Genomic DNA, 15,299 nt, shown 5'->3' on the forward strand with positions numbered 1-15,299 from the left:
ATATTGATGCCACTGTTGATACTATTCATGATATTCGTCATAGTGAGTATCCAGTGCTGTTTTGCATAAATCTTATGAGAATCTTGATAACAGATAGTACATATCTGTTCAGGTATTTATTAGTTGAAATCCGATTTAATATTTGATTTAATCGAACGATACACGTATGTCAACAATACAAGACAAAGGATTAAAAAGGATTGTAATTCTATCTTCAGTATTTAACTGAAAACAAATTTTCAGAAATTGCCGCCTTCCAGTATGAGGAGGACGAGAAGGTCAAAGCTGCAAAACGCAAGGCTGCTGAAGAGACGCTGCCGTTCATTTTAGAACGTTTGGACCAGCAAGTGAAGGAAAATGACGGCTACTTCTACGATGGTACTCTCTCTTGGGCTGATTTAACATTCGTTGCTCTGCTCGATTATTTGAACTTTATGTACAAGTCTGATCTGATCGAGAATTACGAGAATCTGAAGCTGCTGGAGAAAAAGGTCCTCCTTCTACCCAAGATCAAAAACTGGATTGAGAGACGCCCAATTAGCGAATTCTAAACTTCACGATTGCTTATGGTTTTATAAGCGTTTAAAGATTGCTGTTGTCACGGTGGTCGTGAGAACGCAACGAAAGGATGGTTATGCCTCACATACCTTGGTCAGCAAAATGATGGCTAAGCAGTAATAGAAACCCTATGTGACCGGCATCCAGCGATAGCCCCTCCACAGGAGCCGGGTCCTTGATATAAAAAAGTACCTCTCGAGTCGTTGTAAGAACATTCTTTTCTGTGCTGTTTGACCATTCTGTATTGTTACTCTGTCAGTGTTCAATAAATTTTCTAATAACAATCAAAATTTAAGTACGAATTTCTCACCTTGCGTGCGGAACGTGAAATTACCCCGAATCGACGTGACAAAATTGGCGATCCTGCCAGGATCCATTCATCGCATCAAGAGGAAACTTCAACGGGAACTCTACGGATTCTACAGCGAAGGACCACGGTCACCTCCTTGATCAAAAGAAGGATCTGCAAAGAATCTCGGTAAGCTGGCTTTCGTACATTATCGAAACCGTAAGCCTGAAATACGTTCTGAAGATAGTGACTCTTCTTCCGCCGAAAGTGTCATATTTCTCAGCATGAACCCAACTGACAAGAGTACCGCTAAACAAAACGAACTAATCGCTACCCTGATTGAACAATTTGAAAGCCTAACTCACGAGTTTAGAAGCTTTAGAAACAGCACCGATCAAAACATTAAAAACATAAAAGAATTTGCGGAAACTAGCGATAGAAATCGCTCTAAAGAAATACGCGATCTTGCAAAAACCATGGAAATAAAATACGACACCGAGACTGACCAGTCGCAAATAAACGCCCATTTAGAAACCGCTGCTGATAACGTAACGGATGACGAAACTGACGGACCGAACACGTCACAAAGACCACGAGCCGCATCTAGCCGCGCCGCGATTAAACCAATAAACAACTACAACGAAGATCGAGGGCTCGAGGCAGATAAGGCCATACGAACTGTCGAGACACTACGTGGTCAAGATGACGTAGGCGTTGAAGATTTCATCTTATCGGTCCGCAAAGCAAGAGCTAGGTGCAAGGCAAGTGACAGAGAACTATTATTAGATCTCATACTGATCGAAAAGATTACCGACAACGCGAAACGAAACATACGATATCTAAAAATCAACTCGTTCGAAGACTTATATTCATGCTTAAGACAACACGTATTAACACCAACAACTATTAGCAACTGTAGGGACAAATTAAAGAATTTAAAACAAGGGGCAACAGAAAGTGTACAATCTTTTGACTCCAGATTCCGACAACAGCTAAACGAATTAAATTATGCAGTCCAAAACGAAAACCGCACACCAACAGAACGACGCGTAGCTATAGATATTGAAGAACGCGAAGCACTTAAAACATATTTGCTCAACTTACGATACGAGATAGGACAGATGGTGGTATCTAGCGATCCAAAGAACCTGAACCTTGCCCAACGACTAGCAGCTGATAGAGAACAATGGTTACGAGAAGCAAATCGTGTTGCCAACCGCCCAAAGAATCAATCTCACAACATTACATTAGTATCCAAGCGAACTACTACCGATTCACAGCCACAAACTTCTGCTCAGCTACCTAGCCGACCATTAGACGACCGCATGAAACCGAAGTGTCCAAAGTGTTTACGAATTGGACACACAGCCGAAAAATGCTACTCTCGAAATTTTCCATTTGCCAGCCAAGGAAAGATTCCACCTCGAGTAAACCAAACAACGGAGAACCCAGAGGAAGCTTACCTCGAGTTAACTGCACCACCACCGGAAGATTACTATCAATCGTACTGCAACGAAGAGACGGAGGAAGAGCCAGATTCCTCATCGATACCGGAGCAGGAATCAACCTTATAAAAGAAAAAGCCTCACTAAACGTCCAAACTTCTAACCCAAAAACCTTCCTAATGGGAAGTGACAAACATACCACTAACAAAATTTGCAACTTAACCATGCTCAAGAAAAATCATCAATTCTACGTAGTCCCTAACAACTTTCCCCTAATCGAAGATGGAATAATCGGACTCCCATTCCTTACAAAGTATCAATACAGCGTCACTAACAATAAACTAACCTTGGACGAAATTATATTACCATTCCAGGAAACCGATAGCAAGATAAGACCAGGCGAAACTCTAATCTCAGCCCAATACATCGAAGGAAAGCCCACAACAGTATGTTTCATCAACACTGGTAAGCAAATCTGTCACATTACAAACGAAATAAAGAAACCCGATAAACTAAGCCAAATTAATAAATTCGCACAAATAATACGTACCAAACATATTGATCCAGAACTTCGAGAACCCCTTGAGAAAATCCTCATCAATTACTTAGACGTTTTTAATATGGAAACAGACTCATTACCATGTACCAACTTGACAGAACATACAATCACACTCAAGACAGACAAACCTATAAACATCAAATCTTATAGACCGCCCGAATGTCATAAAAAGGAAATCGAGACTCAAATCAACGACATGTTAGACAAACAAATCATAGAACCATCGGACAGTCCATATAACGCACCAATTTGGGTAGTTCCAAAAAAATTAGATGCATCAGGCAAACAAAAATGGAGAATCGTTATAGATTTTAGAAAATTAAACGAGCAAACAGACCAAGACGCGTATCCTTTACCAAATTCGGACGAAATACTCGAGCACTTAGGCAAAGCTAAATTTTTCTCGGCCCTAGACCTCTCGTCAGGATTTCACCAGATACCTATGGAGCAAAATTCCAAAAGATATACTGCATTCTCAACCCCACAAGGTCACTTCCACTATAATCGCATGCCCTTCGGCCTTAAAAACGCACCGGCGACGTTTCAACGTATGATGGATACCGCGCTACGGGGGTTAATAGGAAATAACTGTTTCGTATACCTGGATGACATTATAATATTCGGGAGCACCATCCAAGAACATAACCGAAATCTAGCCATTATACTAGACAGACTACAAAATTTAGGATTAAAAATACAACCGGACAAATGCGAATTTTTGAAACCGGAATTAGAATACTTAGGACACGTAGTAACAAAGGAAGGAGTAAAACCTAATCCCAAAAAGATTCAAGCCGTGAAAGACTTTAAAACACCAAAGACCGCGACCCACATAAAGTCATTCTTAGGACTCGTTGGATACTATAGAAAATTTATACGTAATTTTTCTAAAATCGCAAAACCATTGACAGATCTCACAAAAAAGGACACTCCATTCTACTGGACCGATAGACAACAACTTGCATTTGACACACTAAAACAAAAACTCTGCGAAGCCCCTGTACTACAATATCCAGACTTTGACAAAACATTCACATTAACAACAGACGCAAGTAACGAAGGGTTAGGAGCAATACTCTCCCAAGACGGACATCCATGCTGTTATATATCCCGAACTTTGAACCCTCCTGAAAAGAATTATTCCACAACCGAGAAAGAGTTATTAGCAATAGTATGGTCAATCAAAAGACTAAGACAATACCTACTTGGTAGAAAATTTAAAATTCAAAGCGATCATCAAGCCTTGAAATGGTTAAAGAATGTTAAAGACCCCTCATCGAGACTCATGCGATGGCGTTTGAGACTCGAGGAGTACGATTATGAAATCGAATACAAAAAAGGAAAAGAAAATACAGCTGCAGATGCTCTATCCCGATTGTATCCTATCACTAATGAAGAAATCCAACCCAATGTAGAAAACCCGGACTATTATGACGAGTATATAGACTGGAAAATCAATATCACCCCAGCTCCGATAACCCAAAAACCTAACAGACCACACTTTAAACAAATTACAAAGACCGAACTGGGAGACTTTAACGAACAGCATTGGTTGCGTCAATTAACCAAACACTTTATTAAACACCGAACCGGACGCTTACAAATAGGAATAAACGACAATAGCTTCAGCACGTTAGAAAAGGTAAATATTCAACTCATGCTAAGGTTTCTAACAACTAGATTCCCTCAAATTAAATTAATATTTGGACAAGATCCGCCAGTAGACTACGATAACGAACAAAAACAAACGATACTACGCGAAAATCATAACGAATTAGTAGGACACTTAGGTATACACCGCACCGTGAAACGAATACAAGAGCACCATCACTGGACAAACCTAGAACAAGACGTTACAGAATTCATACAAAACTGCGAAACCTGCCAACGAGAAAAGCTAAATCGTATCAGGGCCAAGGAACAACCTATGATAACTGACACACCGCTTAATCCTAATGACAAAATCGCAATGGACATATTCGGACCTCTCACCAAAACCAAACGGGGCAATCAGTTTATCCTGTCTATCCAAGATCAATTAACCAAATATCTCATCCTCATACCCTTAAAAGACCAAACAGCCAACTCAATCATTAACGAACTTTTGGATCACTATGTGTACATATTTTCCGCACCAAAAAGTATTCTGACGGACATGGGACGAAATTTCGTATGTAAATTGATGGACACATTTGAAAGGGCTTTCAAAATCCGACACATAAAAACCACTTCTTTCCATCCACAATCTAACGGATCCCTTGAACGAACGCATGCCGTAGTAAAGGACCTTATTCGAACTTGTACGACCGACCGACAGAACGACTGGGATGAAAACTTAAAATTAATATGCATGGGATATAATACTTCAGTACACGAGACGACCGGACATACCCCATTCGAACTAACATTTGGACGACAAGCTAACATGCCATCCTCAATATCAACCACTCCTAGCCTAACCAGAGAACAATTGTTTAACCTCTGGAAAAATCGACACAACGCCTATATAGCTAAAGCAAGACGAGTTACCGAATCTAACAAAAAGCGATACCAGAGGGATCAAATGCGAAAAATTATTAAAACACAGACGATATTCCGAGTAAAAGATAAAGTATGGGTACATAACGATCACAAAACTAACAAGCTAGACCACGAATGGCTAGGACCTGCAGAAATCCTCTCATCCAATCCACCCACCTATTTTATCGAATATTCCAACGGTCACACGCAAAGAATCCACGGTAACAGGCTAAAACCCTACCTTTCAGGAAGAAGACCATAATATGGATCATCATAACACTCGAGTACATTAGAAGCGATCTAGAAGTAAAACCATTGAATTACGCCAACATATTCCTGGAACACATTGACAATTGCTATCTGTACAACGAACAAATAGATATCACCCTTATAGTAGGCCTTAACGATCCAATTGACCAAGTTAATAGATTACAACGCGTAATAGATTTAATAGACCGTCAATGTAAACCACCTTGCGCTTACATACCAGAAATAAGCAGCCTAAAATTTAAGTACAGAAATCTTCAAAACCTGACTCGGCAACTCAAATTATTATTGCGTTATAAAAGCAAACGCGGATTGCTCAATGTCATAGGCTCAGTATCCAAAACTTTATTCGGAACTCTCGACGAAAACGATTTAGAACTCATTAACAAGAACATCGGTACATTATTTGATTCCAACAATAAAATAAAAACAATTCTTAGTAACCAAACCGCACTCATCAAACGCGTGCTAGACAATACCAAAACAAATCAACTTGAAAACTTAGCCAACGATATACACAAGATTGAAAACCACAATGAAAAAAACGAAATATTAGTCTGCCTATTAATTCAAACCGAATCTACCATATCAGAACTCCATATAAACATCGACGAAATTTTTAACACTGTTATGTTAGGGAAACAAGGAATCATAAACCCACAAGTTATAGAACCCGAATAATTCTTAAAAACACTTGACCAAATAACGAGACAAAACTTTATGACTAACCATATCGAACCTTCAGTTCAAAACTTTCAACTAATTATAGATCTAAGCAAACTAAAGGTATGGATAAGAGATAACAAACTTATATATACAATAACTGTGCCGCTTTTGGAAAACGATGAATGGAAAATAACTAAAATTTACCCGATACCTTCCAAACAAAACTCTGTATTCATTGCGCCTGTAATAGAAACGGATTTTTGCCTCTAACCGACTCAGAACAATACACCTTTGTCGATAGTCACTACTTAAACAAATATTGTAAACGAACGGCAATCATCCACATTTGTAAAAGAACTCAACCGAGTCACAATAGAATCGATTCACCTGAATGCAGATCAGAATTAATTACTAATCGACAGACGGTCGAAACTTGCCCGACTGCTGTCTTCAAGCTGGAAGAATTGACGTTCGTACCTTTGCAGACGGAAAACCATTATATTATTATTCCTGCGAAAAATGTACAAATCGACGTGTTATGTAAGACACATAAAATCCTAGAAATTAGACAACCAAGCTTAATTAGCAGTAAAACCGGGTGCATAATCACATACGATCATAATATTATGAAAATAGGAGAATCACATAAAAATATCTCTTACGAAACCAAATTTAAGAATAGCATATACAGCTTCGAAGAAACAGATGTTCCAATATTAGAGAAAATATTAGAAACAGCTCCAAAAGTAACTCACAATTTTAACCAATATAAAGCCAACCTCGACACATTACAAACACAAATCAGTACCCTGCAATTTGAGCGACGCATAAATTCATTGAAGGAATATGGCATATCCACACTACAAATATTAGGAATCATAGCCCTAGGACTAGGAACAATATATGTAATGTACAAATGTAAACTTTTCGAATGTCTACGCCGATCATTTCCTAAAAATGTACGTATCAAAATACTCTGCCCTACCGCTCGCGTAAACAGGATCGATCAAACATCAACAGTACCAAGGACGGTCACCTTCCAAAATATCACCGAAGACGAAGATGAGGGGATCATTCAACTTAGAAGCCCCACCAGAGCTTACGCTTTAGCGGAGCAAAGCGAAGCTAAGGAGGGGGGAATGTCCCGGTGGTCGTGAGAACGCAACGAAAGGATGGTTATGCCTCACATACCTTGGTCAGCAATATGATGGCTAAGCAGTAATAGAAACCCTATGTGACCGGCATCCAGCGATAGCCCCTCCACAGGAGCCGGGTCCTTGATATAAAAAAGTACCTCTCGAGTCGTTGTAAGAACATTCTTTTCTGTGCTGTTTGACCATTCTGTATCGTTACTCTGTCAGTGTTCAATAAATTTTCTAATAACAATCAAAATTTAAGTAAGAATTTCTCACCTTGCGTGCGGAACGTGAAATTACCCCGAATCGACGTGACACGGCCTTAGTGTGTTGAGAGAATGAAGAACGAATCGTGTTGATGGAAGTTTGTATGGAATATACTGATTGCTTTTAACATTCATTAGTTCCAGTTATTACCGATATTTTTGTCATTTAGTTAGGGTTTTCCCTTTAGATTACGTTGTGATAGAGAACTATTATTTGTGTATTCCTACAGAAACATACGAACTATATAAACTGTTGACACGATGTTGTGCTTTTGTATTATAGAGATAATAATAAAACCATCAAACAATCATTAATTATGTTTTTTATTATATTAATTAAGAATTGAAGATTACCTGCTTGGTGATCTTGATAATATCGTATTTTACAAATGTTGAACAAAAAAAAATGTATGATTATTTTATTCTGTTAGGGAAGTGATACATTTACACTGTACATGAGAGTGCGTGTGTAAGGGTTAGAGGGCGTCAAGGACTCAGTGGAGACAAAAGACTGTTGCCAGATGTTAGAAGAATCTAGGCTAGTCGGTTGGCAACCAGCGTGCGTGCAAGACGTTCTTAGAGAGGAATATAGGTGTATAACTGTTGTATGGGAAATATAGTCAATAATTTGTATTCCCAAATCCTCGAATTTCCTTAACATGGTAGCAGAGCGTGGTTACTAGTTTTGCAAGATATTTAGTGCGTGGTTACGATCTTGCGAGTGAGTTTTCAGTAAAGAAAAAAAAAACTTTCAGAAAAAAATATACTTCGAGCACGTAGGAACGCTTGAGTAAGAAAAGAAAAAAAAAGGAATCAATTAAAATGGAGAGATCGGAAATCATGATACCTATATTCGATGGTGAGGATTATGGAATGTGGAAGCAAAGAATCACGATGTTTCTCAAATATAAGGAATGCGAGGTTGTTACAACTAGAATGAAGAACGAAAGAGACGATGAAGACTGGGACAAAAATGATTTGAAGGCGATTAATATAATTTATAGTGCAATATCGAACAGACAATTGGAGTATGTTAGGGAAGGAAAAACGGCGTATGATATAATAAAAAGGTTCGATGAAATGTACTTGAAAGAGTCGACGGCACTGCAGATCGTATGCAGAAGGAGATTTGAAAACATAAGACTGGAGAACTACAGTGATTCAGCATCATTCTTTAACGATTTCGAAAAATTAATCAATGAATTAAAAAGTGCGGGCGCACAAGTAAGTGAGAGGGAAAAGCTGAAGTACATGCTGAATACGTTACCCGAAGAATACAGCTACATAGCGGACATAATAGACGCATTGAAAGAAGAGGATCAAACGGTAGCGTATGTAAAAAATAAAATAGAGGTAGCAGAGAAGAAAAATAAATCCAATCGAGGAGAAAGGCAAACCAACGCCTTTTCTGCAAAAAAGGAAGGATGCTTCAGATGTGGAAGATTAGGACACTTTGCGAGAGAGTGTCAAAATGGCGTCCAATCGGAAAGCAGTAACGGCTATTGGCATGGGCCAACACGTGGTCGAAACAGAGGAAGAGGGAACAAAGGCAATACGAGCAGAGGACGTGGAAACTTTCATCGTCGATCAACAACCGGCACGGGCGAGCATGGAAACTCAAGAGCAGGCATATGGATAGCAACGGTGCACGCAGCAAACAGCAGTGAGACGAATGAGATAAGTAAGAACGAAATAGTGTGGCTATTAGATAGCGGTTGTACTGATCACATAATTAATAATATAAATTATTTCGATAAATCTATCGACCTAAAAGAACCGGTAAATATAGATTTAGGCGATAATAGACCGATAAAAGCGACAAAAGTTGGGAATGTTATAAGTTATTTTGAAGCATTCGGAAAACAAAATGAAATAAATATGAGGAAAGTATTTTACGCGAAAGAAATGTCCGCAAATTTGATTAGTTTAGGTAAACTAACAGACAATAAGAATACGGTTATTTCCAAAGGAAATATTGCGAAATTAATAGATGAGGATAATAAACTTACAGCTGTAGCGTTCAAAGAAAATGGGACATATAGAATAAAAAGTATATTGAAAGGGAAGAAGCACTTAGTAAACAACGCCGAACGTAGTGGTATGAGTAAAAAGGAAAGATGGCATAGGATGCTAGGACACGTAAATTTTAAATATTTATAGATTTTGGGTAAAGAGCAGCTAGTGACTGGCATACCGAATGAATTTGAAAAGGAACTTTTGAAATGTAGGGTGTGTATAGAAAGCAAAATGCATAACTTACCTTTCAAAAATAATCGAACTAAGGCTAGGGAAATAATGGAAATTATTCATACGGACGTATGTGGTCCCTTTAAGACCACCGGATTCAATGGAGAAAAATATTTCATTTCATTTATCGATGATTATAGTAAAATAGCTAGGATCTATTGTATAAAATCAAAAGATGAGGTCTTTTATTCTTTCGTACAGTTCGTAAATGAAGCCGAAAATTTAACGGGCAAGAGGTTAAAAATATTAAGATGCGATAATGGTAAAGAATATTTAAATAATCGAATTTATAAATTTGCTAGGGATAAAGGTATAAGAATAAATAATTGCCCAACATACGTACATGAATTAAACGTGACAGCGGAAAGGTATAATAGAACAGTGATGGACATGGCGCGTTGCTTGTTAGCGGAAGCGAAAGTACATAAAAGGTACTGGCCGGAAATAGTTTGTACAGCGTCATACTTGAAAAATCGAATATTAGCGAATACTATAGAAAGAAAGACACCTTTTGAAATATTCTTCGGGAGAAAACCAAGTGTTAAAAATCTACATCTATATGGAAGTAAAGTTTTTGTAAGAAGGCCAGAACAAAAAAGAGTTTCCAAATGGGACAAGAAGGCAGATATGGGAATTCTATTAGGATATAGTGAAGTAGGATACAGAGTCTTATTAGGTGGAAAAATAACAATAGCTAGACATGTAGAGGTCATTGAGACAGACATTAAATGTATCGGTTTTGAGGAAAATTCATTAGAGGCAGATAGAAATGATAGCGAAGATAACTATTCATTGGATGGTATGGATAAGGAAGAGTTAGAAGGTAGGAAAGATGAAAATAATAGTAGTATTGAAAGCTCAAACACTCCTAGGAGATCTACAGGTATTGAGAAAACTCCAGTAAGGTATCCAGAAAAGGAAAATATTTGCGAGATTCATGCAAATTATTGTAAAGTAGATATCCCTCGTACATTTGAGGAGGCGATTGGTTGCGAAAATAATGAAGTTTGGAAACAGGCTATGGATAAGGAAATAGAATGTCTCTATAAGAATAAAACTTGGAAATTGGTAGAAAGGGTAAAAGGCAAAGAAGTATTAGATGTAAAATGGGTTTACACGAAAAAAATCAGAGGACAGGTATAAGGCTAGATTAGTGGTAAGGGGATTTCAACAAAGAAACGTAGCCGATGACATATATTCTCCAGTGGCGAGTAATCAGACCTTTAAGATATTGCTATCATATTGTTGTCAAAATGGATTAATAATTGAGCAAATGGATGTAGAAACTGCCTTTTTTAAATGGTGAAGTAACCTCGGAGGTATATGTAAATCAACCAAAGGGATATGCGGACGGAACGAATAGAGTTTGTAAATTATCGAAAGCGCTTTATGGGTTAAAAGAAAGTCCGAGGGACTGGTATGAGTGTTTTGATAAGTATGTGACGAGATTAGGTTTTAAAAGGAACAATATAGAGCTGTGCCTATATACTTATGGAGAGGGAGAAAATGTTGTTTATTTGTTAATATACGTAGACGATTTGTTGATTTGTAGTAAAAACAAAGGGAAGATACAAAGTGTAAAAAAAATTATTAACTGATAAATTTGAAATGAAAGATTTAGGTGAAGTAAAAGAATATCTTGGAATAAATATAGAGTATGATTAATTAAAAAAATGAAATGAGATTAAGCCAAAAGAAATACATAGAATCATTAGCAAACAAATATAAATTACATAACAGCAAATTGTACTGTACACCTATGGAGACCAACTTAAAAATTGAAAAAGCTGAGATAAATAGAGAGGACATTGGTTACAAGAATTTAATTGGCGCATTGCTGTATATTAGTGTAAATACCAGACCCGATATACGTTATAGTGTGAATTATCTGAGTAGATTTCAAGATTGTTGTAACGAGACACATTTTAAATATGCCTTGCGAATATTGAAATATTTGTACCGGACTAGAGATTTAGGGCTACATTATAAAAGAAATGAAAAATGCGAAACGACAGATTGTTATGTGGACGCTGATTGGGCAGGAGATCATATAGATAGGAAATCGACTCCTGGGTATGTAATTAGATTGTATGGAAATGTAATTGGATGGAAGTCTAAAAAACAAAGGTGTGTGACAAAAGCCTCGACGTATGCAGAGTATGTAGCTCTATCGGAAGCGGTGAGCGAAGTAATGACTATCAGAGAACTAATGAAAATCTTCGATGTAAATGTAGACGATAACCCTGTAAAAATCTACGAGGATAACTCTGGAGTAATGAGTATAGCAAAATACGGAATTTTTACAAAAAATTCTAAACACATCGAAGTTCATTACCACTACGTTCACGAGTACGTAAAGGAAAATAAGATAAACATAATAAAAGTAAGTACAGAAGAAAACACTGCGGATATTTTTACGAAGGCACTGTGTAGAGAGAAATTTGAAAGGTTTAGGTCATGGATGAATGTAAAATAAGAGAAATGTAAAGAAAGCGATAAATGTCAAATATTTTGTTAATTCGACAAGTATGTAAATAAAATTAAGTGTACAGTATAAATGTAAGGAGGCGTGTTAGGGAAGTGATACATTTACACTGTACATGAGAGTGTGTGTGTAAGGGTTAGAGGGCGTCAAGGACTCAGTGGAGACAAAAGACTGTTGCCAGATGTTAGAAGAATCTAGGCTAGTCGGTTGGCAACCAGCGTGCGTGCAAGACGTTCTTAGAGAGGAATATAGGTGTATAACTGTTGTATGGGAAATATAGTCAATAATTTGTATTCCCAAATCCTCGAATTTCCTTACATATTCAATACGTTATGAGGGTTGCTTTAAAAAAATACGAGTTACATATTTCTTTGAAAAAAGCATGATTTTTATCGATACAATAATGTTCTTCTGTTATCGCTTTAAAGTTGAGTACTTCGTTGATTACACGAGAGAACTCGCCTACAGCAAACAAGATACGACCGTGTGTAAAGTAATTAATCTGTTTGCTCGTTACTAGCTACATATAAGGCTTGCGTAAAAAAAAAATATGCATTTCAGTTCAGGCGGAGAATTATGTAGGAAGTCATTTTGTCGATCAATAACTTAGTTAATAAAAGATCAAATTTTCATGTACATAAATGTAAGTAACGTTCAAGTATTAATCATTACATACAATTTTTGTATAATTCGATATCTTGGTCACTTACATCTTACAAATGATATATAGATAATATTTATGACATACATTGGAGCTATCTTTTAGTTAACGCCATTTTTTCTTGTTTTCTCTGTACTTTTACTATTCTTCCAAAAATATCAAAGGATCGATGACTTCAAATTAAACTAGAATTGCTTCGGTATATTGTCAATCAATGGCTATTTGTATTCACATCTATATCAAAGGAAAACCGATTGCAAAATTAATTACCCTTGCAATTCCGCAATCTGAAACTATGTGTGATCGACCTTGAAGATGACAAATCTCAATGTTTGAAGTAGTACAAAAGGATGATAATTTAATTTCGCTTTATCAAACTGTACAAAATTTGTATACACATACAGAAAAAAACGGAGTTCAAACATTAATCAACATGAATTATCGGTTATTATTGCTGAGTAATTATTAGGATTAGAGCTTTGGAGTATCGATCGTATCGAGTTTTAACTATCGGTTTCCGCAATTTATTGTTTTTCTAAATTATGTCTGAATGGTATCAGTTTTTGAATATTTTATAGTTTACACTCCAACATACTGACGTAAGCTATCGAAAATAATTGTAAATTATGCAATATCATTTTTTTATATTTCATAATCTAAATTTCAATCTATTTTTTGTATTTAACATCCCTTTTTTTATTGTTCGTGTTCCGTCTTGTACGTTCTTCAAAAAATCTTAATTTTTTTTTAGATAAAATCTTGTGTGAATTTACAAAAAATACGATTCTTCGTTTAATTTTTTTCCCTTATTGTCTTTACATATTTGGAGTTTAAACGCGTTTTAAGTACGTTCTTTTTTTTTAACATGATTACGTAGAATTCTTATTCTGAATAAATTATTTGTTTCCGCTTCATAACTGTTTCTAAATTACAGTGCATTTAATCTTGAAATGCACAGTAACATTTTATACTATTTACGTTCTAAGGAATTTTCAGGATCGGTTAAAAATTAAATTACAGTAATGGTAATACTCAATATTAATGTCAGACGTGGATACTTCACTGTTTTGAATTAATTAAGAGATTAATAAGAATTTTAATTAATCCTTCTTCTATAGTATTCACCGTTCTTTTCGAGCTCGTACCATTTCAAATAGACTTTCGAATAGATTTCAAAGATTTGTCTGTTCAAATAAAACGCGATCTTTTTTATTTCCCTATCAGTCGTCCGTTACTGTTCCGTTGTTTCCAACAGATTGCAGATTCGTTTAAAAAACATTTGTAACGAAAAACAAACCCACTCGCAGAAATGTTATTCAATATCGCATTTATAACTTTCATAGACATCCTCCTCTCATTGCTATCATTGTAAACAGATTGAAACTTCGTTTGCAAACACTCGCGATTAAAAAAAAAAAAAAAGAAGAATTAATATTAAACAATTTTATCTTGTGTTCCATTTATAATTTTCATAATTGTCTTCCCGACGTTGTATCATTTTAAATGGCTTTTTTCTATCCATCTATGTTGCAGCGAGATCAACGGTCCTAATTACTAAATTGCACGATGTGTTCATACAAATTCACTTTTTATGAACGCGATGAAACGAAATGAAACCTAAGTAGAGATTTGTTTTCTCATCAAGTATAACGAGTTTTATACTTTGGATAGATTGCCTCGTTGCGAGAAGGTCTTAATCGTTTATAATTGCGATTAAGTAATTGCAATAAGTCATATTTTTAAGAAACGTTCTCACATGCTGTCACACACTCTAATTAGAAAAGGATCATGAAACATTCGGTTTATGATATTATTTGTTTGTAAATCTTCCTGCTTCCGGAAACTTTTTTAAATATGAAAATATTTATATACAAAATTAAATATTTTTTTCAATATCAACACTTCTTGCGTTTATGCTGTCCTAGTCAGAATTATATTATTTCGTGTATCCTGTTGCTTTTTATATGATAGTCCTCCCGTTGGCCGCGGATTCGTTATCAAGCCTGAGGCCCTCGTCACTAGTGTAACTATCGACAATAAAGGTACCCCACGCGCGACCGGACGATGAAGAACTTCAACGCAGAACCGCTACCTCCCGCGAGCCCTCCCCGGGAGGGCGCCTCGAGCTCGGACTCGGAGATTCAGACTCGACATATATATTATTATATATATTATATATACTATTATATCTATATAATAT

The 15,299-nt window shown here is 36.5% G+C and overlaps 2 protein-coding genes across 2 annotated transcripts; both read left to right on the forward strand.

Moving 5' to 3' along the window:
- Nucleotides 1–243: 243 nt before the first annotated feature.
- On the forward strand, nt 244–551 carry LOC117214131 (glutathione S-transferase-like; the record flags this gene model as incomplete). Its single annotated transcript, XM_033459963.1, has 1 exon — nt 244–551. A coding segment is annotated over one exon (308 nt), but the record flags the coding sequence as incomplete, so codon positions are not given.
- A 5,807-nt stretch (nt 552–6,358) lies between these two features.
- On the forward strand, nt 6,359–7,461 carry LOC117214130. The gene is made up of 3 exons (XM_033459962.1): nt 6,359–6,424; nt 6,727–6,902; nt 6,966–7,461. The coding sequence occupies exons 1-3, from the start codon at nt 6,359–6,361 to the stop codon at nt 7,459–7,461; spliced, it is 738 nt and encodes a 245-aa protein (XP_033315853.1).
- Nucleotides 7,462–15,299: the final 7,838 nt, after the last annotated feature.

Source organism: Bombus bifarius, unplaced genomic scaffold, assembly GCF_011952205.1.
Source record: "Bombus bifarius isolate JDL3187 unplaced genomic scaffold, Bbif_JDL3187 scf7180000009169_frag, whole genome shotgun sequence".
Lineage (NCBI taxonomy): Eukaryota > Metazoa > Arthropoda > Insecta > Hymenoptera > Apidae > Bombus > Bombus bifarius.